The 25,526-nt window shown below is 43.9% G+C and overlaps 1 protein-coding gene across 7 annotated transcripts in view; it reads right to left on the minus strand.

Annotated features, from left to right (window-relative positions):
* NEDD4L (NEDD4 like E3 ubiquitin protein ligase) overlaps positions 1-25,526 on the minus strand; it is a 328,217-nt gene that overhangs the window by 120,638 nt on the left and 182,053 nt on the right. For 6 of the 7 annotated variants that reach the window (XM_032882412.1, XM_032882408.1, XM_032882409.1 and 3 more), the window contains 3 exons: positions 23,427-23,508; positions 20,759-20,797; positions 18,232-18,285 (listed from right to left, as the gene is read on the minus strand). In XM_032882412.1, the coding sequence (XP_032738303.1) occupies positions 18,232-18,285; positions 20,759-20,797; positions 23,427-23,508 (175 nt within the window). Of the gene's footprint in view, positions 1-13,365; positions 14,943-18,231; positions 18,286-20,758; positions 20,798-23,426; positions 23,509-25,526 lie in introns of those variants that run through there. The other variant, XM_032882407.1, reaches the window with a different exon arrangement.

A 25,526-nucleotide genomic window follows, 5' to 3' on the forward strand; every position in this document is an offset into this window, starting at 1 on the left:
GAGAAGACGAGGGTGCGCCATCGGCTCTGACACCAAGGCTTAGTACAGAAATCAACTAGCTCACTTGCTTTAACTAACTAGCTCACTAGCATTAACCCCTTAGAATAGCTGTTCTCACCCCCGACAGCATGGTGGCATCACCGGGGTACACTGTCCTTCTCAAACAGCGCCCCCCATCAGTAAACCCACACATGGCCCCGGGATCCTTTAATGAGCTAGATAATGAGAATCAGTGAAATTCTTTTTACCCAGTCTGCACCACCTGGGGCAGACTGTATTCCATTAAGGGTCAACCTATTAACAGGCAGAAGGAGCAATAAATTAAAATAAAATTAAAAACCTGATGGCCAGTGACTTGCACTAGGGAGAAAGTCAGTAATTCTTTCTGCTGTACTAAATCTTTAAACACCACTGTGAATGCCGGGTGGGCCAGGAAAAAGAGGCATTCAAGGGGCTTAGAAATACTTGCATGAACCCAAAAGGATTTTCTGAAATGCAGAAAGCAACGCCCTCCCTTCCACAGATAAATATGGTTTAATCCCACTCCCGTCCCCAGCACGACCTGCCTCCCACTTCCTCCCCCACTCGGCTTCCACTTCTTCCCCCACTTCAGGCAAATCTTCCTGCATCTGTTTTGCTTGGCAACACACACGAGCGTTCCAACAGATGCCACCTGGCCACCAAGCCCCGACTGCAACGTATTAGGCCAAACAAGAAACCTGCTCAAAAGGAAAAGCAATCGGCAGTGAGGTTTCTGGGAGCAAAGATCACTGGAATCGCAGGGCTCCACTCAGTGAGGGAGGTGGCCTGGAACCCCACTGTGCCCTACACCCTCTGTCCATGACCCTTTCGTGGCCGTGAGACAGGGAGAATGTCCCCAACAGTGTTCTCACTAGTGGAACTTCCTGCTTTCTGAGGACTCCATCGCCCCTCCAAACCCAGAGCCGCTGCCTAGGCCTTACTCGGTCAGTTCAGAGCGAGGATGACAGACTGGCTGTGCCTACGGAGCTTCGGGACAGAGCACGATGCCTGCTATTTCCCTTTGTCTCAACCCACGTTATACGGGAAATCTTCAGGAGCGGAGACCAACCCGCATCTCTCTCCTTAACAGCAGCTTAAAAGCTGTCTCCCAATCTCACGTCCTCTCCATGAACTGAGACCGTCTGGGCCCATTTCAAGTCCTCAGCCCCTCAGGGAAACACACAATGAACCAGAGGACGAAAACGGGACTTCAGAGAACAGAGGAACGGACGGAACAACCCCTGCTCCCGGACACCACCTTGGAAGGGGCTGCCTCTCTCTCCGGGGGTGAGCTTGCGGGATAAATGAGCTATTTTAAAAGCCGTGGAGCTGCCTTGCAGCCCACACAGTATTCATCAATGGACAATATGCCTTATAATAAACGCAGTCTGCAAAGCCGACCCCGCCCCCATCCTGGCAGGACACAGGCAGCAGGAAGCATCTTGAAATAACACTCGCTTAGGAGAATAAAAGCTTCCCATTTTCTCGGCAATGCAGCACGAAAATGACAGTCTAGGTATGAAGGTTTGACAGGCTAAGTAAGAAGGTTAGACTAACTCCTGAGAAAATGGATGACTGCCCCCAGGATCTGGAAGAACAAACATACGGCACGGGGACAGCAGCAGAGGCCAGAGCCCGCACCCTGCCACCTCCAAGGTGACGGGCACACGGCAACGGCCTCCGTGCTCCTGCCTCACCGTCTCAGGATAGGAGCCTGTGGGGTCACATCATTCTACTGCTTCAACCCCTCCTTGTGGCCTTCCTCAGGGCCCCACCGTGGCCCTCCACGATCTGTCCATCTCCCGGACCAGTCTGTCTTCCAAATCTTGGCCTCTCATCCCTGGGCGCCCCTTCTGGCCATGATGGTCTCTGTGCTGTTGCTCCTGCTCTCCAGGAACCCCTGGACCTCAGGGCCACGGTGCTGTCCCCCACCCCCAATGTGGGATGGCCCCTCCCAGCTGTCTGCATGGCTCATCATTGTCATCATCTCAGGGAGGCCTTCCTCGGCTCCTCGGTGCCCACGTGAAGACACCCACCTTCCCTGCTCGTCTCCAGGGCGCTGATCCACATTCAGTATCTGTGTTTCTCCCCTATTTTGCTCACCCATCCCCGTTCTATCAGAATGTGAGCTGCAGGAGGGCCAAGAGCTTTTGGTTTTGTTCACGGCTGTACACCTAGAACGCAGACGGTGTGTGGCATGCGCCAAGTACCCAAGAAATTCAGTGCACACGCATTTATCGCCTCATCTACTAGTGACCTCACAAATGACCTCCAGCAGTCCCCAGGCGGCCTGACTGGGCAGTTCCACCCGTTTGTGCTCACAGCAAAAAAGCTTCATCTTAGAGAAACAGGGAGGCTTGGAAAAGTATAAATAAATATTATGATCCCATGAGTCAGAAACACAGCACCGTCTCCTTCACCCCAACATCAGTTCTAAACAAAGGCACTGAAACGGAGATCATCACCATCTAGAACCCCGCAGATCTATTACCAGGATACGGGCGGGGCATTCACCGGACGGCCCGGGCTCTTCAAGTCAGGGCTCGTCTTCAGGACAAAGGTCACACCGACTGGGAGAATGGGTGTGCCAACAGATTTTTCTACCATCTGCTTGAAAGAAACCACAGAAAACCTTCCCCCCACCAAATTCCTAATTAGTACTAAATTAAAAGGAGATGGGGTGGGGGTGGAGAGAAGATCCTAAATGTTTTTTCCTTCTGGATTAAGGCACAGACCCAGGAACCTTGATCTCTACGATGAATGTTTTTGCTTCCTTCCAGATCCCTTTCCACAAGCTATCCTGTCCATCAAGCACATCTCCCTTTGGCTCCAGAGAGTCACAGAATGGCCTTTCCAGGATTTCTGCTGTGTCACGGTCCCCAGATCAATATACATATTCAATCCCTGCATAGGGCCCCTTTCCAGGTTTCCCCAGATGAGGCCAACACTGTTGCTGCCGCCTGATTTTTCCCAGTGCTCCTGCGTTAAGTCAGAAGCTGAGGGGGGTAAACGGATAATGGAAATGGGTCGCCCTCATGGGACCCCCATCATGGTCTTTGATTTGTGTGATTCCCCCTTCTCATCAAAAGGATCAGCTCTTTGGGACAGAGACAGATCCTATATCCCCCAAACTCAAGGAACCCTTCACACCTTTAAAAGGTGTGCAAAGAAAAGGCTCTCTCTGCCAAGACACAGTCCATAGCCCCTGCTCAGCGAGCACAAGTCTCAGATCCTGGGGAAGTGTCTCTGGTCTAGTAACTGACACCAGCAACACGTTGTGGGGCAACAGGTCTTCATCTGAAATGCAACGGGATTTTAGGTTCCTTGATTGTCAAACACGAAATACAGACCACTTTCTCCGTCAACTGCCAACTAAGCACTCCGTTAAGTGGCAATCTAAACTATGAATCCAACTCGAATGGGACCATTTTAGAGGGCTTCAGCATGTTAACCTCAGGAAGCCCATTCTTGCGACATTAAGTTTCCATGAGCAAAAAATGATGACACATACAGCTCAACTCAGCTATTTACTTTAGTACTGGCTGAAAAGAAAATAAGAAAATTTCAAATTTTAAAATTCTGGTGACAAATGTACTCAAGGAGGGATTAAAGGAGTCTTCATTTACCGAAAGGTCTAATGGCTGAGACCGAACTATAAATGCACAATCACCAAATTATTTTCATAGTAGCCCTTCTTTTCATCCATCTGCTCTTTGTAAAGGGTACAGGAAAGCAAACTACTTAAAAACCAGAAAATAGAAACATCTCTTTATAAAGGCTTCTGTTTAGTTCGTAACTTCCTCCAGATTAACTCCAATATTTCAACACACAAGACTTTCAGTACGTTTAACTTGTGTCATCATTTTTAAATGCTTAAATGCACGACAATCGTTTTAAAGTCACATGCACAAATACTACCGCCAGCAATTTGAATGTACTATTTGCAAACACAGTGTCTCCCAATTCTACATAGAAAGTTCACCATTCTTGTAATGTAAGAGGTACAAAGTGATGCAACTTGGGGGGATGGGCTCTTCGGTCTCTACTGCTCATCCCTCCATGTGATCCACTGGCACGTGCTTACTTTCCAGGGCAGAGGTGGGGGAATCAGGAGAAGGGGAACCTCCATATTTTTCTGGTATTTACTAGAGCTTTTACAACACAAACATTAATCTCTTAGCAAAATTATGTAAGCAGCATCACAGACACTGAGAAGATATACCGTGCAAGAAAGTCATATTAAACGCTAAGAAAAACATCTGTTGTTTTCCTGACTTACTATTTCTCATGGTTCAGAAATTTGATACTTTAATATAGCTGGGTCCTTTTTTTTTTTTTTGGTGTTTCCCCTTTCTGCTTCCAAGGTTAGGAGTGATCCTTCACAGATACGGGATTTCTGTTTGTTTGTTTGTTTGTTTGTTTGTTTTGAAGATTTATTCATGGGGCACCTGGGTGTCTCAGTGGGTTAAGCGTCTGCCTTCAGCTCAGGTCATGATCTCAGGGTCCTGGGACTGAGCCCCATACTGGGCTTTCTGTTCAGTGGGGAACTTGCTTCTCCCTCTCTTTCTGCCCCTTTTCCTGGTCATACAATCTCTCTCCCTCTCTCTCTCTCACATAAATAAAATCTTAAAAAGGCGGGGGGGGGGGATCTATTCATTCATTCACTTATTTGAGAGAGAAACAGAGGGTGGGGGTGGGGAGACTCTCAAGTGGAAACCCCACTGAGTGCAGAGCCCAACTTGGGGCTCCATCTCATGACCCTGAGATCATGACCTAAGTTGAAATCAAGAGTTGGGACGCTTAATTGACTGAGCTGCCCAGGTGCCCTCTGATCTTTTTTAACTGCTCTTTATTCTATGATGTGGTACATTTTGTATAAAATTAGTTAAATCTAGATTCAGATAAATCTTGACCTTATTTTAGTTCCTGGTTTAGGTTTTAGACCCAATCAATATGATTAATTTTACGTAACCACCGTATCCACATGAAAGTGAATATGGTTAATTTGAATAGTGGAAATGGGTTATTTTCTGGATTTGTGTTGTTAACTCAAAATGCATACAGTATTTAAGTCTATGTACTATATATAATTAACGTAACAGTTCCCATATCATAATGTAGAATAAGGACTAGCATTTTCTTATGTTAAAATGTCATTCTGAACAGGAAGAAAGGCCAATAAGGCTGAGAATACTCATTCCTTTAGCCCTTCTTCAGGATAAATCTCCAGCACATACATAAACAATTAACAGAGGCAAGCCTTATAAACCACGCGTACTCATTTCTATTTGGGTTATGGCCCTACAACAGATTACACTGAAGGTTACAGGCACCAATTTAATTCCTGTTGCTACTATTCCGGGGCAGGAACTGTCTTGGTATCTCTTTGTCCTTGGACTGGGGCTGGGCCAAGCAGGTGCTTACAGAACAGCTCTGTGGAAGATCGGCAGACAGGCAGGGAAGGACTTCATTCAACTCAACGTCTGATGGGAAAGAGCAGCATTATTCATTCTGATAACTATACTGCAAAATTCTTCCAACAACGTTTCACATCGAAAACCAGTCTGTTAAAGGCTGCTGATCGTGATCAAGGAAATTCCTAGGCAAACACAGCAAGCACATCGCTGGCAGTCACTGCTACCTTCCATCTCCCGAACAAAGTCCCTTCCACCCATCCACTGAGACAAATCCTGGTCATCTTTCTAGAACTGGTTCTGATCTTCCCCTCTGTGACATCGTTCTTGTCCACCAAGACCCACAGTGTCCCATCTCGTGAGTCAACAGCCTGTCACCCATCACCTACGCTGACTATCAGCACAAGTGTGGTGCATGCATGAGGCTTCTGCTGGAATCCCTCAGTTCCACTGTCCCAGGTGTCACCTGGAAAGCTCCAAGGCAACAGGCTTCCCAACCTTTCACATTTCTAACATCAAGAATTACAGTGCCCATACCAGAGGTACACATGCAGTCTATGAAACAATAATCATTTCACACCTGTAAGGCAGAACAGATGTTCTCTGTCAATGCAAAAATAATGCTCAGTTTCCTTATTTTAAACTTGAAAGGAACTGGCCGGCAGTTCTCACAGTCAGTCTGTAAGTTTATGCATATAGAATTTTAAAAAGACTCCTATGGGGCGCCTAGGTGGCTCAGCTGGTTAAGCATCTGCCTTTGGCTAGGATATGATCCCAGAGCCCTGGAATCAAGCCCCACATCGGGCTCCCTGCTCAGCTGGGAGCCTGCTTTTCTCCCTCTCCCTCGCCTGTGATCTCTCTAATAAATACATAAAATCTTTTAAAAAAATAAGTAAAAATAAAAAGGACTCCTGCATACATTAGCTAGAGAACAATGCCATATTACAAAATTCAGGAATATCTCTTGCTAATAGAATTTGAATGGAGGACGGAGTCAGGCCCTCAGGCACACGTGTTTATATAAAAATGTTTTTACTGATTTGTCCTTTACTGTAGAATATTAACTAGGCACCTTAATAATGCATACTAATTTGAATTAGCAGAATGTAGAGTATTATACCAGGATTTTTTTTTTAAAACATGGTTTTTATTATGGTAAGATCCACTTAAATACTAAAACTGCATCAAAAGTTTGGAGTTTTATTACGACTTAGTATCTTTTTCAGGTGTAAAACACAGTAAGTACGTAAATACTGAACTGATCCTAAGATGAAGGCATTTCTGCTCACAAGCAGAATACAGAAGAACCGCGGAGCTGTGCTGTTGGTGCGAAGTGGTCAACCCAGCCAGACTCCTCGGGAGAGTTAGAGAGAGGTGTGTGTCGAGCAATAAACTCTTAACCAGAAGCTCCCGCTCGGAGAAGTGCTGGGCTTCTCGACTGAAGCTCAACATACACATTTCAGTATTTCTGCTCCAACTCAACTTTTCTGTTCAACCCAAAAAACCTGGACAAAGCAGTTCTTTTTTTCTCCCTCAAGAGTCAAATATCTAATTGTGTATTTTAAGAGAGTATGAAAAAAAATGGTCAAGAAATACAATTGATTGTGAAGCTTTAAAAAGTCAAGGAAATGAGTTATGACATGTGGGCCATTAAATATATTTTAAAGGTCTATCAGTTCTAGACTGACCTCAAGAGAGTAAGAAAGAGAAACCATGAGTCTATCAATCTATCTGAATCACCAAATACGTAATATACCTCGTACCATCCCTACCCTCTCCTTAGCCACATACTCCCCCCGCCCCAAGAGGTGAGCCATGGGAAGAAAGACCACAGGTTGCAAGCAGACTCCTCGGAGTTACTATATGCAGGATATAAAAGCCCCATGATTCACTCCCCACTCCCATCTATAAAAATTAAGTCACAAGAGAAGGCTGTGTAAATTCCAGGGGCAGATCTGCTAGAGGAAATGCTGGTCTCTTCTCCCTGGGGTTGTTCCCTCTCTTTCTGCTTAATGGTTAAGCAAAATTTAGCCCAATACTTAACACTAAAATAAACACAGAATGGTTTTTAAAGAACAGGGAGTTAAGGCAGGCACTTAAAGGAGCAGATACAAAGTATCTGAACAAGGTAGAGAGATCACAGCCCATCTTAAGCAGAGAGGGCCCCTTCCAACTCAATTTCTGACACTTTCATTTCATTTCAGGACCACTCCCTTCACATTAGGCACTCTGTTCCCAAGTATGAGAACAGCCCATGGTTCTAAACGATCGGGGTATAAAAAACAGGCTTCTTGAAATTCAATCTCTCCATCCTCCATGCTGAAAGCTCAACTTCCTGTTACAACGTGGTGATGCCTAGAGACCACCAAAGTGTCAACTCGGGACAACACAAAACCGGCCGGGACATCAACCACTTCCTTTCAGGCCACCTGTTTCGCCCTCTGTATTCCAGTTCACCCAAATAAGCTGGGAGCAGAATAAAAAAGGTTCAAAAAGGAACATCCATTGAGAACGTTATTCACTCACGGTGCCTAAGGAGTCAAGCTAAAAATCGATGACCTCCATTTGCCCGGGGCGGGGGAAAAAAACCCAAAAACAAACAAAAAAACCCCACAGACTTCCTGAAATTTTATAACTAATGTTTTCAACACTCTATCCTTTTACACCCTTTTAATCTTTGAGCTGGGGCTGGGTGTATACGGCGGGCAGATGGTCTTGGTGGTCCCTCTTGGGCAGGACATGAATTCGATTCTACTACGCTGCCTCGTAGGAATCAAGGAAGTGAAGACCCGAGACAGGATACTAAACTTCTCAATAACCACTAGATGGGACTAGGCTTCCCTAACTTCTTTTGGCAATTACAGTGGAAACTTAAGATACTCTGGTATTTGTGCATCTGATCAATAGTTTCAACCCTGTGAATTTCCTGCTTTTTCCTCATTACTGCAATGTCCTGGTACTATCATTAAGAGAGGGGGCGGGGGGGGTGTCAAAATACTCAAGGGCAGTAATCTAGCTCAGCAATATGTGCTTATTTTTACTAAAAATGTGCCTCATTATCTCAAGTTGTACAATACATTAACATTTAGATTGGACTCAATTAGTTCTAAACCATCAATTATACAAACAAAAACCTTTGCTTCAGACCGGCTGTGGTCCCTACACCTAGTGTTCAGATACTTTGTATCTGCTCCTTTAAGTGCCTGCCTTAACTCCCTGTTCTTTTAATCTATTCTGTTTATTTAAGTGTTGAATCAACTATATAGACACCCAACATTTACTATAGTTTAAGAGAATTCAACTTCTTCTAGTATTGTGAATTATTATGTAGCAATAACAACTTTCTTCTTAACATGTGTCACAAAATTATGGATTAACTTCAATTCCTAGGAACTCTGGCTCCAGACTTAACCAAGAACAGCAGCTGCAGCATTTATGAAAACCCTCCAAAAGGCAGACTCTGATAAGGCCTGAACACTACCCTCATTTGCAAATCATACAACGTGGAGATGTTATACAGATAACAACAGATTGCTGCTCGAGAGCCTCAACCTGTAAGAAAGAAAATGTAACCAATGGAAATGTTACAGCAAAATGATATGGCAAAAATATGAAGTGTGAAACAGATGTTTCAAAGTTTGAAAATTCACTACAGCGGATGCAATTAAAGATCCCTTTCTGCAACCCAGAGCTCACCAATGAACTGGAGTCTTTTTAGGGACCCATCACCACAGGTGGTGGTAGGTATCTGTGCTGCTGATTATCCAACAGCCAGACTTAGGACAGACGACATGACACAAGAGTATCAAAGCTATTTATTAAGTATTTCCAGGTATGCCTTAAATCCATGCTATGCCTAATGCTAACCCAAACCTGACTGTTCAGAGTTAACCTGATTACCTTCCTGGAAGAAAGATTTGTATACTATGACTATTTGGTTAAGAAGGAAAACCAACCCCAACATTAACCTCAACCAGGTACTTCCACATATCCTCCCTCATTTAAACCTCACCAGAAACCTGGGAGCTGGACATTTTTATCCTCATTTTTCACAGAAGAGTAATCGCAGAGAAGGCTTCTAACTCCCCTGAGACAGGTCAGTAAATTGCCAAGCTGCCCCTGGGCGTCTCCAAAGCTGCCCCCTTCTCTCTGTTACACTGCAAAGCACCAACTGGGGTACCACCTCCAAAAATTTCAGCAAAAATGCCACATCACTGGAAGCATTTAACTACTTTTTGGCTACACAGACTTTTAAATTGTTCAAGGATATTTTTAAAATTCCCATTACGCACATACCAAGTGATAGAATATGCTAGTTCCCACATCCAGTGACAATTTCATCGGAAATAGAAAAACAGCAGTATTTTGCAGGATAGCAAGGAAGGCTGAGTGAGGCAATGCCTTCCCACCAGATGTTAGTTACAAGGACTAAGTGAAACAGACGAAGGTATCCTTCAAGTGCTGAAGTACTAGAGAGACTAAAAACTCCTGTCATTGTCAAGCCTGAGGGACGCGGAATCAAGAATCCATGAGAACAGCTCAAATTTTGTTGCGTAGCATTGGAATATTCTCGTAAGACCCCAATAAGACGTTACTATATTCAAGGGGAAAAATGTTTATAGAATCCAGCCCGGTGAATGAAGAAACAGCAGTTTTTTTCTTACTCATCACACTGCTGCTGGTGTGGATTTTTTAAACAAAGGGGTGGTTTATACATATATTCAGAAAGTTGTTTTTTAGGGTAAAAAAGTGACACCAGTTAGTACTGGTGTCAAAGTTTTTCCGTACAGTAAAATCATCATCTCTGAAAGAGATTCAAATTAAAATGCCCTCCAGATATCAACAGTTTGGGTATTCTTTTGTTGTCTGATAAGATGAATTTTTAATCCCAAGAGATGATTCCTCTACTTCTGCAAAACTGATGTCCACTGAGAGGGCTCAGAGAAAACACAGAAGACCCAGGGTGCAAAAAAGGGAGAAATACTCCCTTCCCCACTGGTGTATGTAGTGGGTGGGAGACTACCTGTTTTTGCCTGCATCCGCCTTCCCCCCCCCCCCCCGTTTACATTACAAACTCTGTTAGCAAGCAGCTGCAGACAGTGCCAGAAAACCATCCAACTACCTAGTGTAATGTTATATACACAGTGGACCTGAAATACTTAGTAACATGAACGGGATACGAGCACTCAGCTTGTGTAGTACAGAACTTAGCAGTGGTTATGCCTGGGACTGTTTTCAAGGGGGCACCAATGCTGGGAAAGAGGGATCTGACTTTGAGAGAAAAACTCACAATACAGCGAAGCAGTCCATAGCCAAACCAGATACCTCAAAAACTCAGAAAATAAGTCATTCACTAAATGGCTGGCCATAACACCACAAATGACTTTAGAAGCTCATTTCTAAAGTCCTCTGAAATATCCCAGTGGATGACCACAAGAACCAATTCTACTTTACTGAATGGGAGGCCAGACCAGATGGAAAAGCGTCAAAGGGGGTTTCCACGTCCCCCCCGGGCCCAGGAATCTAGCTGGTTGACATTTTTTTTTCTGAAGTCACATTGCATCTGAGATTTATTCATGGCAGGATGTCTGGGAGACAGAAACACAGAAAACTACTCTAAAGGGTAACCCTGTAAGAAGGTCCAAGGCAGAAGATAGATGTGAAATAGGCGCACATTTGTAAAAGGAAGTCTGAGTGGTTTGCCCAATCAAGAAAGATTTCTGATGGCATTTAAAAACCAGGCCACAACAGATTTTAGTTGATTTTTCATGTACCCTTCTGACCAAAGCAGCAGACATGTGAACCATCAAAAAAGCCTGGTGGCAGCCAGACTGGAGACGCCCCAGTGAATGTTTTCCCTCAAGATAAATAAGGCCAGGGCAGCTGCCTCCTAGACTTGACAACCCTGCCCGGATGAAACACGTACAAAGTGTTGAATGGAGCAGACGGTTCTGTGATGTGACGAGTTTCAGTTCTGCCTCTTAAAGAAAAAAAGTTATTGCTTTAAAAAAAAAAAAAAAAAAAAAACAACCCAGCTGTTTACCAACGAATTTATGTCCATGAACAAAAATACACAGGTGTATAAAAATTCACATGTTGAGAACTACACCTATGAAATTTGCACCAGAGAACCTATTTTCAAGAAAGGCTCTTTATTCTAGACATTAAATTTCCAAACTGGGAAGAAATGTTTTCTGCTCTCACAGTCCTTTCAAGGACTCAAGTGAGAATAGCCCTTGTATCTAAGTACACATCAGTTTTAGTATATCCTATTTGTTTCTTAATTGCATTAGAAATCTCAAGCCAAATGAGACTTCAATTATATAAACCCATCTGTCTCTGACACCAAACTGCAAAATGACTTCAGTTTTTGGTAATATCACTGATAGTTACCAAACCTTTAGGAAGGCATTTTGTTTGTGAAACTTCCACTGGCAGGTGGTCCAAGTTCAACAAAAAATTGTCTTGCCCAGTGAAGCCTACAACTATTGTGATGTACTGTCTTGGGGTGAAGGTCAGAACTATTATGGTATCAAAATGCTACTGAAATTTGTACTATTATATAAAAATGATACTGGTTCAGAATCAAGACAAAGCACTCAGACATTTCCTAACAAAAGGGTTAGAGATAATAAAAGGATGGATGGAAATGAAAGCAGAAGAAACATTTACAGAACACCAAGAAAAATCGTATTTGCACAGAGCATCTGAATACACCTTCCAAATGGTGCAAACCAATGATGGAGCGGTGTGGTAAGATTCACCGGACAGCCAAAAACATTTCTCAACACAGGGCAATAAAAGACGATCCAATTCCACAGTAATACTCAGTCATCCACTTTGAAAAGTCACAGCGCACAACCAAAACCCAAACAGAAAGTTGCCTCTATGTTTCACGATCTTATCATCAAAACAGGTCACCAAATAAATCCAGGGCGGGTGGGCGGGGGAGGGGAGGGGGGAATCCAGTTCAAAATATAAGGAGTCCGCTGTTTAGACAGCACTCGGTGACTGGTAATTACTAGGTAAAAGGAAGTTAACTGGTAAAACCTTTTATCCCACTGTAAACCATGAAAGCTGCAGAGTCATCATTTGCTTGGTGAAATTAGCAGCTGTCTTTCTGTACTCCCTTTCACCAAAGGGAGAGAGTAAGATCGCAGGAGGAATGAAAGACCAAATCTGTCTTTAGGGTGCCTGATTCCACAGCTAAAAAACAGGACACTTACTATTCTATATACAACTTCCAGGTTAGACATTCAAGTGGCCCGTGTTAGGCTGCACGACCTCTGAAATCTCACCATGAACAAGTTCCCACAAGCATGACTACTCTTGTTCAGCATTACTTAATGGGGCAAAAGCCCAAAGACAATAAATTATATAACAAGGGCCAACCCTCCAAAGCAAAAAGGGCCATTAGGAAGAACTGATCAAACTTTCCGCGCACTTAATTGTTAGAGACTAGACTCAAGTTTTTGTGACACTGTCTCACCTTTAGGAGAACTGGTTATTTTTAAATGAAACATTATCACAGGCTACACATGCAAACAGTTTTAAAATGAATTTCGAAGGGCAAGAAGTTGGGGCACCCGCAGATTCATTTGAAGTAGTAAGTTTTAAAAATTTCTTTTATTCAGAAAGGGGCAAGGAGGGGGCAGGGATCACATCGCTCTTCAAAACACTTATTTGACTTTTAGGATTTAAACACATAGTGTCGTCTTAAAGACTAACAGTTTTATGGGCTTCTACAAAGGACCGGGCTACAAATCATGGTCCCACAGCTCAGCCAGACCTTGTTACAATGGCCCGAAGCAGGGAAATTCCCAGAGAGGAGGAGGATGAAGTCTGTTTTAATTAGCCTGCAGAAGCAGCTTTCTGGGCTTGACTGAGTCCCCTTGGAGCCGGCGCTCACACGCGAACGCAGCCAACTTACCGGGGCGCCAGCCACCGCGGACCCAGGGCTGCTGGCGTTACTCTCCTCGGGATTCTGGGGGGCTTCGTCCGGCCCGCGGGTCACGAGAATTCTGAAGTGCTGCTGCCCGGCATTTTGATCTTGCCTGATCTTAAACGTGCAGCCCTGCCCCTGTGGCGTCCTTTCCACCGAGTTCGTCCTGTGGATTTCGGGAGCCCCCCTGCGGCCCCGAGGTGGCGTCTCCGGGTGGCCCCGCTCTTCCGTGGGGCTCCCGCGCTCGGCGCGGGGCTGCGTGGGGTACGAGGTGCTCCTCTCCAGCCGGATGCGGGGGTACCTCACCAGCCTGTCCCCCTTGGTGCCGGTGAAACCGAAGTTGAAATCCCCGCCCGTCCCCGGAGCGCCCGGTTGCGGCTGCTGCAACTGGAAGACGAAGCAGCGCTTCCCGGAGCTTCCAGAAGCATCCGGAACATGCTGCAGGGACCAGCGCCTGGGCTCCGGCGCCGAAGGGCTGTTCTGGCCATCGGCCCCGAAGGGCGTCAGCCTCACCTGGCGCACGTCGGCGCTGGAGGCGCGGTGCTGGATCCGCAGCCCCCCGCCCCCCTCGGGGCCCCGGGGGGCCCTCGGCTCGGCCTCCTCGCGGCCATCGCAGGCGGCAGAGCCGGGCGCTCGGCGGCCGCACGTGCCGTTGAGCTGCGGGCCCGGAGCCCGGGCTGCCCTTGGGGGCGAGCTCCCGGGGGTCTCGGGTTTCGGGGGCTCCGGGCCACCGACGCGAGACGCCGAGCCCGCATCGCCGTCCGGGCCCTCGGGCGGCAAGCCCGGGTCGGGGGCTCCGTCGGCCGCCTTGCGCTGCAGCGAGATCTGCACGGACGAGCTGCGGGTGGGCCGCGCGTCGAGCGGGCCCAGGAGCTGCGGGATGAACATGGACGTGCTGCGCTTGAGCGCGCCCACCGCCTCCCGCAGGCCCCCGCCGGCCTCCGCGCCGTGCTGGGCACAGGGGTGCGGGCTGCTCCTCCGCGGCAGCGTGTGGAATGCCATGAAAAAGTCGTCTTCCCTCTCCTGGTCTAGGATCTCGGACTCGGGGGCCGTGTTGCTGCGCCCCGAGCCAAAATGAAACCGAAGCCGATGGGCCATGGTGCCCAGGGGGGCAGGGAGGGAGAGGGCGAGCGGCAACAACACACCCGGCGCTGCCAGAAGTCAAAAACCGAAGACACAAACTCCAAGAAAAAGTGTCCCATCTGCCAAACCGTTAGCACTGCGGCACCAAGAGCGACAGATAGCAGAAATAACCCAAGTGGCAAGCGGCATTCCAGGCATGATTGGATAAGAGCAAAAAGCTCTCATCCGCACTGTGACAGAGGGTAGGATGGCCAGAACCACATGACCACGGTCTCCCCCTCCAATGCCAGCTTGTGGACTTACTGGAGTTTTCCCCCCTCTCTCTCTCTCATTTTTTTTTTTTTTTTTAAAAACAGCAAGAGCCTGAAACAGCACCTTCCCAGCTGCTGCTTTTCCATCAGACAGGAGTGGCCCCAGCAGGGAGCTCTCACAGCTGACTAAGGCAGCAAACACAGTCCAAGCCATGCCGCTATAAATCTAGATGGCATCAAATTCACGGGACAGTTCTTTCCGAAGAGGCAGGGCACTCGGACTCCCTAACCAATGCCAGACACCGGGCACTGAACACATGAGCACACACCGTATTTCCCCCACCTCCCCTAGCAAACCGAAGGATGACAAGGAAAAATGCTCTGGCTGTAAGAAAATCCTTTCACCAGCATCGGATATTATGTCTCTCTGTTATTTATGATATCACCACACCACCACGACGGAATGCAAACTAATAAAAGGTACTATAAATATGATTACACACCCCACAGAATGAGTGCCCCTTTAATGCTAAATAATTAGACCATGATCTACAAGGAACAAAATAGCTAAGTGGAGGGAGGTGCAACTTACAACACCATCAGTTAGCTGTCTGCCTACTACTACAGTATTTTTCATTTAATAGGGTGTGTGTGTGGCGATCTCACTCATAATAGGACTGTCAGACGTGTAAGTCCCAGAGAAAAGGAGCCCAGCTGGGGAAAACATTGTCTCCTATATGCCAGACAGGAGAACCCTCCCCGCAAGTCCCCACCAAAAAAGGAAGGAAAATTGAGGAAGGGTGTGAATGTGGTTTTCATAGTGAGTTAACTTAAATACCATACAGGAAGAAGGCTGCCCAGAGCTGACTGTTTTCCAGAGAGAGTCAGCAATATTATCACAAGCATGGAATCTTACCATTTTTGTGAAGGGCCAAAAAGGACCCAAGTAATAAAGGTCCACATTCAAAGACCTGTCATCAGATCTGTAGTCAAGTTGGATGTATTCTGTGGGCTTCAAGCTTACTATTTTCCACGATCCAGAAACATCAGTGATTTAACAAAGAAGTGTATTTAGGAGGGAGCTAAAAAAAAGAAAAAAAAATGGGAGGGGAAATACCAAAAGCTGCAGAGAGTGACAAAAAGTTTATTTTAAAATCCACAAAGCATGACTTTGTCAACAGCTCTAGAATTGAGGGTGTGGAGGATTAACCCCGAGTTTACATTCGTGCAAACCTGTTTTCCAAAGGCCTGTGGGTTAAATGCCAAAGCTGATCTCCACGAGAGAAATGGAAGCTAGATCGTTGACATGCTCGAAAGGCAAAGGACCACTCCAGTAGAGTACCATCTAGCTGGATGACGACCCAATCCAGCAACAAACACGGCGGGTGTTTGGGGTTGGCGGGGGGGGGCCGCACACCAACTCTGCAAGTAGCCTGGGGCAAAGCTACCTATTAGTATCATAAAACACAATGTTTCAGATGAAGTGTGTATTCACATATGATTTCTTAGCTCTGCAGTCAAAGCCCTTTTGGGTTTGGAATTCTAGTTTGGGTTCCACGGTGAGGTCATCTCAACAGTAGCCACTGTTTCAGTAATGAAAATGGAAACAGAATTTTTTTTTTAACAGCAAATTTCTCTTAGTAAAAAGAAAATTAAATAATGAATTACAACACATCTGACAAGAGGCATTTTCCCCTTAAATCTGAACCTCTCTTCACCTTGGAAACCTGTTGTTATAGTCAATAAATGAGAGAATCAGGATTAGTCTGAAGGTGTACCTGACAGGTCTTCAGGGACTGACTTCTATTGCAGTCAAGACTGCTGGGTTCAGTATTTGCTAGAGAAGAGATGGGAGTGCTAAGAACTGCACCCCCATCAGACTCTCATTCAATTTAACAAGAAAATAACTTCATACACACAGCAGAAGTGATTTAGTTATTTGGTAATATTCATCACCCAAGGTACAAAATGCTGAGTTCAATGTAAAGCCACCAAGGCCCCGAATATTTTAACAGAAAAGGCTTCGGTACAGTAGGCCAGAATCTGTTGGCTTTCCATTCTGGAGAGTAATACCAAGCCCAGGAGATTAACTACACTCCCGAGTTCCATAATAAGCATAAAAGGCCTGGTTAATCAGTACCCCTGGCCTGAGGACTTAGGAGAATAGCAGATTCCACTGTGCTGTTACCACTGGCTGCTGTGTTTAAATTATGTAAAGGCTCTAGACCCCACCTGTCTCATGGGCAAGGACAGGAAGTTAAATGAGATGTACCATAAGGTTCCTTCAAAAGTATTATATTAGATTTAAGCTACTCAAAAGATGGGAGTTTCAGCTGAAATCAGCAGTGAGAAGGGTTTGTAAGAACACCCCTTTATGTTTGTTTCCAGATTTTATTTAAATTCTAGTAAGTTTACAGGCAGGATAATATTACTGTCAGGTGTAGAATTCAGGGATCCATCACCTACATGTAACACTCATCAAGCGCCCTCCTTAATCCCCAGCCCCCATTGAGCCCCTCCCCTGCCCCCTCCCCTCCAGCAACCCTGTTTGTTCTCTATAATTAAGAGTCTATTTTATGTTTTGTCTATTTCTTTTTTCTTTTTTCATAAGAATACTCCTTTTAACCAAGAAATATACACAAGTTTCATGAAAAGTAAATCTGGATGCAACTAATAACAGACAACTTGGAGTTGTAACACCACGTCTGAGAGTTCCTTAAAGGCTTACACAGGAGAGAGTAACGCTCATATTCATAGCCGGAACACTTGGGTTTGTGGGTACCTGACGAATACATTCTAGTTAGTGGATTCTGCCAAAGTGCTTTAAAGCCACCTGTGATGCTGCAATTCCATTTTTAAAATGAAATCTTAGTTATATGTATTATAGAGACAGATGTAACGTGTCCACTTTTTACCTATCAATGTGTGTGTGTGTGTGTGTGTGTGTGTGTGTGTGTATTTCTGTGACTTTTATGCCTCAGGCATATCTTTGGTTCTTGAAAGGTACTTTCCACATACTTCCCTTGAGAAAGTACCATTTTTAAAATGCAGCTTAATTTTGCCTGCTAAATATAGATTCCCTTTTTGCTATATACTGTTAATTACGTTTCTGTTTTCCCAAAGAGAATCACCATAGATTCACGACTGAATGGGTGAAAGGGCTGTAGTCTGGCTTATATTTAAGGTTTGTTTAGATTAGTGATGGCCTCTTTAAAGGTCTATCTACCGCTACATGCCAGATGTAAGAGCAGGGGCATAGGGTTTGACGTATCGCTAGTGTGATTTTCACTAACACCGACTATGATGAAAACATACACATGTACAAATAAATTTTCTGTCATAGCCATACAAATATATCTGTTAGAATTATGAAATAGTAGTAGGACAAAGAGAGTCTCGGGGCGCCGGGGAGGCTATGTATGGCAGGAGTATAACACAGGTAACAGAGTTCTCAAAAATGCCGCTTTAAAATCCAGTTTTTAAAAAATGAAGCAAAAATCAAGAACTGGGACCCACTTACCAATCTGTTTTCATCAAATACTTCAAACAGGAGTCTGTGATTAGACGGGTTTACCTATAAAGGGGACAAAAATAGTATTTTCAAAAACGGGCAGAAATAATTCAAAGGATAAAATAAAAGACACAGAATGAAATGCTTTATAATGTACTCAGATCATTCGTGTCATCTAAATAATTAACCTGCTACTCTTCTAGTAATCCTGTGTCTACCAAATCACATTTTCTGCTATACTTCTAGATTATTCTATGCCTAATATTTAGGCGTATTAGAAGAATAAGATGCTTTCAGCTGCAAAGGAAATTTCAAATAGTTTTGGAGAGTTTCTAAATCTTCCCTACAACAGGGATGGAGACCAAGGTGATATCTTCACAAAGGTCTGTGCCTGAGGAAATCTCTCAGGCCCATCATTATGATGAGACAACCTGGGATACAAATAAAGAGAACAGTAAAAGGAGCTATTTACTATTGCATGCTCCTTTGGGAGACACTATCTCCTTATTAAGTATCAAAAACACATGACCTCATCTAATCCTGACAGCGACCTGTAGTGTATGATTGTCATCCCAGTTTTGCAAATGGGGAGCTAGGACTCTGAGGGTGAAGGAACCACCCAGAAGCCCATGAGCAGTATGAAGGTCAACTGGGACCCCCCCCCCAACCAGGTCTGACCTGCTTGTCCCCAGAGTCCACGCTCTGAAATTAGAGAGAACGAAGAAATCAAAGATGTTCCCACGTCCAGCAGCTGTGGGGTCAGAGTTCCAGGGGCTTTCAGTGTCTTTTTGCTTCCTCCTAGCTCTTTACCAAACCTCACCAAAATGGCAGGAATCACTCAGTTATCATTTACTAAGTCCCAACCACATGCGACACATGGCAGTAAGCTTTCTGAATGACAACGTCGCATGGAAACAACCCTATCCAGTGAGGACTTGTCTCTCCTTCATGAGAGAAAAGGAACCCACAGCAGATGTCTGTCTTCAGGTGGAGTTCCAAGATCACAAAGGCGGGAAGGGGTAGAGCCAGAGATGGGACTCAGGTCTACTGTGATGGGAGTCTGGACTGTTCTACCGTGGAAAGTGAAACAAAATAAAGTTGGACAGTTGAGCACGGAGAGCGTCATGGGCTTCTGGCACCAGGCTGCCCTCCCCTTAGTGACAGACCACACAGAGGGGGGAGGGGGCGGGGCTAGCTCGTATCTGTCCGAAGTTCAGGAAGGTTGTGCTGATTAAGGCACCCACATAGACCCCAACTGGAGCCGCACATGGTGGGCACTCAATTCAGAGTTGTGCAATGAATAAAACAAAGCCCCCCCCTTTTCCTCAAAACCCAAGAAAAACAGAGTTTACAAACTGCTATAGCCAAGGTAAATTGACAAAATCTTGGATGTACTAAAATTTACATAAATGTGGCCCAGGTGTTAAACTGAAAGGAGTCTAAGGCCTTTAGAGTTTTAAAAGTGGAAAGCTGTGTCTGAGACTTAACTAAGGGCCAATAACATCCATCTGCCCCCATAAGCCCATTAGCTTTTCAGGGCTTCACAGAGTAATTTAAAATGCATCTGGTAGGTAGGGGCTATACATAAGATCCACCAAGTATTAAAATATCAATATTGTATTTCAGCTCTGAACATTAAGAGAAAAAAAACATATGTTGTAGATAGTGACCCGAGGTTGGAACACATAAAATACTATTGCAACTGAATGGAAGAAATCAGGACCAATTGTAATGGGTCTAATGGTAGTGTTGATCTTTGGGAATCTACACCAATCTGAGGATTTCATCTGGGGCACTTCTGGAGGTGAAAAAGTGATTAGTATCACAGCTATGCAAGCAAAATAATTCATTCTGAAGGCGGGGGGGACGCTTTCTCTCCATTCAACAGATGAGCACTATAGTATTTCCCAAATTTTAGTACCCCAAAATACAGAAACCACCACAAAACTCCTTGAACAGTAATCTCCATTAATTCACACAACTGTCATTTTTACATATAGCTCTTCTAGGTGTTAAACTCACGAGGTTGATGAAATTTTACTTATTTCAGTGACATTTAAAGTCCAGAAATAGTTTTATATGACACTTGTACACACACATCACAGTTTTGAATTACAAAACTCTCCCTTCCTAACTAGAACATGACTGGTAACTTTTGGGCTTCTTTTTAATCACGCTGCCTCTGTTGCTTTATTTTACCTTTAAAATCATTCATAACCCGTGTCTCAGAGAAATAAGCTATTGTTTTAATTATATTTTACCTTATTTTTAAAGAAAAATTTGAGTAGAAAAGCTAAAATATGGTACATACGTGATTTTTAATACTTCTCTGAAACACCCCCAAATGAAACAAGTCCAGATTTCACTACTACTAGGCAGTCTCTGAAAAATTTAGGCCACAGGATGTGGCTACGCAGCCATTTCTCAAAAGAATTTCACATAAAAATTTAACAGCTTCTACTCAGTATGAATCTATTGTGGTACCACCCTAGTTATCAGTAACAATTATTACCCCCCGAAAAAATGAAAAACTTACTCTAAAATAAAATTCTTCATTCCACTTTGGGTTCAGCGTCTGAAAGAGAAATGATCTTGTAATATCTTTTCCAGTCTTTGAAACACGAACAGTTACTAGGACAATGCAATCCACATATTTGCTTGAACGTTTTTTTGTGTGATTAAAAATAAAGCTAAGAGATATTTAAAATGGCCATAAGAAGCATGTAGTCAATTATTTGAGACTATTCTATAAACCAAACTAGACAGGAAGGGATGTATTTATGAAAAAGATAATTCATGGATAATACAAAAAATACACTGCATGCTATCAACCAGAAGGAATAATATCAGGGACTTACCTAGAGCCATCACCATGAAAAATACAAAGTAATTCTTTAAGAAATTTACGTTCATATGATTATTTCATCAAGAAGGAAATGAATTCATTTCTCTTGACCTACCACAAATCTGTTTTGGAGAGTAAGGAAGCAGGTGGCAGAAAGGCAAAAGTATTCACTATTTATATAAATGCTGAAATCCGAAGAATATTTTGTAAGGAACAATACTGATGATCAGATTATAGTTCATGGGAAAAAAAAAAAACCTGCCAGTTATAACTCAGAAGTGGATTCTTCCCCAAAATAACCAGTGTTTAAAATCTTTACCTCCCTGTCCTTCAATCCTTCTATCCATTCCTCTGTCCGTCCACCCACTCATCTCCATACCAATCTATCTAAATATCTATCTCAAAGACACGAAACAGGTACTCCTCAGTATGAAGAAAAGATGGGCTGCGAAGCATCCTTTGAAACTAAAATGAAACAGATACTGTTGAAGAATACATATTTGTGTTTATGCATTTGGACATGCATAATACTCTTAAATAAATACAGCTCTCAAACATCCTATGTACAGACACTGAAAAATCACTTCACCGAAGGCTACAGGTATTTTTTTCATCTGAACCATATTTGCTTTTATCAATTGAATTCCTTTAACATCCGAGTCCACGGAGCAGCAAAGATGTAACACAAATATACCGTAGAAACAACACACACACACAATTCACGCTACAGGGAACTGGCATTTTAAAAAAAACAACAACCAAACCCCAGCACTTTGCCCACCCACAACTCAAGAGGGAATCCAGTCTGAAAAGGACGGGGCTTCATACTTGTACTGTGAATGGACCCGGGGATACAAGGAATGAGGAGGAGAGGGGGAGAGAGGAGAGAAGGGAGAGGTGCCAGGCAGGCAGCGGGAGACGCAGGGCAGGACTGGGGGCCTGCGGGGGCGGATGCAGCCCGGCGCGAGGGCCGCCCAGAAATGCACCCGCCAAGAGGCAAAAGACAGGTGAGGGTAGAGCGCACCGACGTGAGCCCACTGCGCGCACGAAGGACCAGGCGGCCGGCCACGAGGCAGGAGGAGGACAGCCGTTCCGAAAGCAAACGGAGCGCAGCGCGGAAATACTAACCGGGAGGCTGCGAGCGAGGGGGAGCAGCCCAGCTCGGCGGGAGAGGAGGGAGGCGGCGGCCCGCCCCGAGCAGCAAAAGCCATGTCGGTATCCCCAGTCCCGACTCCAGTCCAGGCTCCGGGGCTGTGGTTCTCGGCTCCCCCACCCTGCGTCCGGGCGCCCAGGTCCCCGCCCGCGCCCCCCTTTCCCCTTGGCCTGCGCTGCTGGGCGCCGGCCCCACCAGGCGGGGCCCCCAGCTCGCTGCCGGCTGAAGCAGGGCCAGCGCCTGACACCGGGAACAATGGCCTCTGTGCTTCGCCGGAGCCCTCCCCACTAATCAAAACACGGCTCTTGTTTGCAAACCAGATTTTTAATGCCACTCACAATGCCAGGAGGAGGACGAGCAACAATGGCTGTTCCTTACACAGAATGACTCGCTCAAGGAGCTCAGGTGCCCGCACAATGGCAGGAGAGTTAGCATTTTTTACAGCCATCCTGTTCTCCAGGAAATGCTTATCACACAAAGTATTAGACTATCTACCCCCCCCCAAAGGGGACGGGAAAATAGTAATTGATAGAGAACAGCGAAGCACAGATAAAAACAGTACTTTGGATAAAAAACACACATCTTCAATAAATGCCCCAAATACAGAGTAAACACTTAGATTTACACACACACACACACACACACACACACGGAAACATGCTGACAGATGAATTATAATTATGGAAAAATCTTTAATGAACTTATGTAATGAAGATTTCAAAAACAGATACACATAAATATAGAGTTTGATTACTATTTTCATTTGTTCTCATGTAACTAGGCAAAATATTTTGCTTCCTTTGGTAATATTTGCTTCAAGTTAAACCATTTCTTTTGTGTCTACCAATTACACAAGCCACTCCATTTCATTAACTGTATTTTAAATTACTTTAAATGATTTCATGAAAAACGAGCCAAAAGAATAATTCCTTGTCTTACTGTATTCTTTGCAGGGAAAAATATTGTTAATTATAATAATATTTAAGAATATTGCTTTTACAGTCATTTAACTAAAAGCCAGAATGGGTACCTTGGGTTATTACTGAAAAGCTTGCTCTATGTTAAATTTATAGATTTAATATTGGGAAATGCTTACAATAAAAGTATTGCCAAACTTAAAATATAAACTTCTACAGAGCCAGAGTACTTAATTCAATTGGATTAAATTATGACTTACATCAAGTTTAATTAAAGATGGACACCTACCTTTTTAATGGTTTTTGTCTGTACCAAAGCGAGTTCTCTATTCTCATCCGCTACGTACAATGAAAGTTTCACATATGGATCACTGTAAGAAAGTATTTCAGATTTAATGAGGTTATACTTTTCATTAAAAAAAAATACAAAAAGAAAGACAAAAACCTAAATGCAAATGCAAATATCAGTTAATGACCCAGTTTATATAAATTCCACAAACTAAGCAGTAATATTTTCAACATGCCTAGTAAGGAAATATACAAGAGAAGTTTCTACCAACCAATGACACTTATTTAAAAACAAAAATCTCGGGGCACCTGGGTGGCTCAGTGGGTTAAAGCCTCTGCCTTCAGCTCAGGTAATGATCCCAGGGTCCTGGGATGGAGCCCTGAGTCAGGCTCTCTGCGAGGCAGGGAGCCTACTTCCCTTCCTCTTTCACTCTGCCTGCCTCTCTGCCTCCTTGTGATCTCTATCTGTCAAATAAATAAATAAATAAAATCTTTTAAAAAAATCTCTCTCAGATAAAGGGCAGGGGGGCACCTGGGTGGCTCAGTCAGTTAAGCATCCAACTCTTCATTTTGGCTGAGCTCCTGCTCTTGGGGTCCTGGGATCAAGCTCCATCAGGCTCCCTTCTCTGTGGGGAGTCTGCTCCTCTGCCCCTCCTCTGCCCCTCCCCCTGCTCGCATACGCTCCCTCTCACTCAAATAAATAAATCTTTAAAAAAATAAAAATAAAAGCAAAAAATATTATGAAACATACACTAACTCTGTTTTGGGGGTTGGGGGGACAGAGGGAGAGAGAGAATTTCAAGCAGGTTCCATGCCCAGTACAGAGCCCAACACCGGGCTCTATCTCATAACCTTGAGATCATGACCCTTATTAGCCGAAATCAAGAGTCGGACACTTAACTGAGCTACCCGGGAGCCCCTACACTAACGTTAAAGATAATTAATTCAAAAGAACTAATCTGCCATATTTCTTTTCCTAAACACAGATTCTGAAAAGATTACAAGAAAGATTATTAAAAGGCATATAGAATTTTTATCAGAGTAGTAAAATCTAGCCAAAAAAATTTAGTTTGTATCTTATTTATATTCTGATTTCCATTATATAGGTAAAAATGATTGTTCCTTTAATGAAGGTAAAACAGGCACTGTTCATCTAAACCAACACCTATCATTTTACAGATTAAAACAAAAACTCAAACCCAAAGAACTGAAGTGCAGGAAAGCAACAGAGATTTGTCCAGTGTTACAGATTTTGGTAAAGGCTAGATAACTGAACACTTACAGCAAGAAGTATATTAAAAGGACTAGTCACTGTAGAGTTTCTACTAGGAGTCTAAGTCCACTCACATGTTCTAGTCTTACTAAGCCTGGGACACCTCAAATCTAGTCAAACTGTCACTCTTTAAGGGTTTAAAATCCAGGTTCTTCTGTTTCACACTGGAAATCCTGAAAATCATAGATAGGGCTCTCATGTATTCAACTCCCAAAATTTTCACTCATCTAATTAATTACCTGTAACTAATGACTGATTTCTATCCCATTTGAAAATTACCCTTTAGTGGCTATGCCATGACTATTAACCTTTTTTTTTTTTTGCAACTTCTAGAATATTTCCAGATTACAGTGCATCATAAAATGCTTTAGAATGATTTTTATTCAGTACCTCAATAAATATGCCATGAAATCCTTTTAAGAAAGAGAAAGGTTTGCTAAAGTTCAAAGTTCGGTAATAATCCAATATCCAAAACAGAAATCCAAAGTCAGTGAAGAATATCGTTGGTATATATAGTATTTACTACTCATAAACTGCATCTTAATGGAAGCTACAACACATCTTCAAAAAATAAAAAAATTGAAAAACCAGCAACAAAGTAATATTCTATTATCAGTAAATATTTTTAATATTCTGATTAAAAAAAGGAATTAGTCGATTCTTTGCCTCTGATCCATAAACTATCAATATTATTTGATTAAAGAATATCAAACCCAATGTACCTACTTCTTATCTGGATACTCAGACTCTGAATAAAGATGAATCCAGAGCTAGAACCTCAAGACCCCAAGAACACCTTCCTAATTAGAACCACAGTCTAGGTGATGA

This window comes from Lontra canadensis, unplaced genomic scaffold, assembly GCF_010015895.1.
Source record: "Lontra canadensis isolate GAN:19392208 unplaced genomic scaffold, GSC_riverotter_1.0 scaffold82, whole genome shotgun sequence".
NCBI lineage: Eukaryota > Metazoa > Chordata > Mammalia > Carnivora > Mustelidae > Lontra > Lontra canadensis.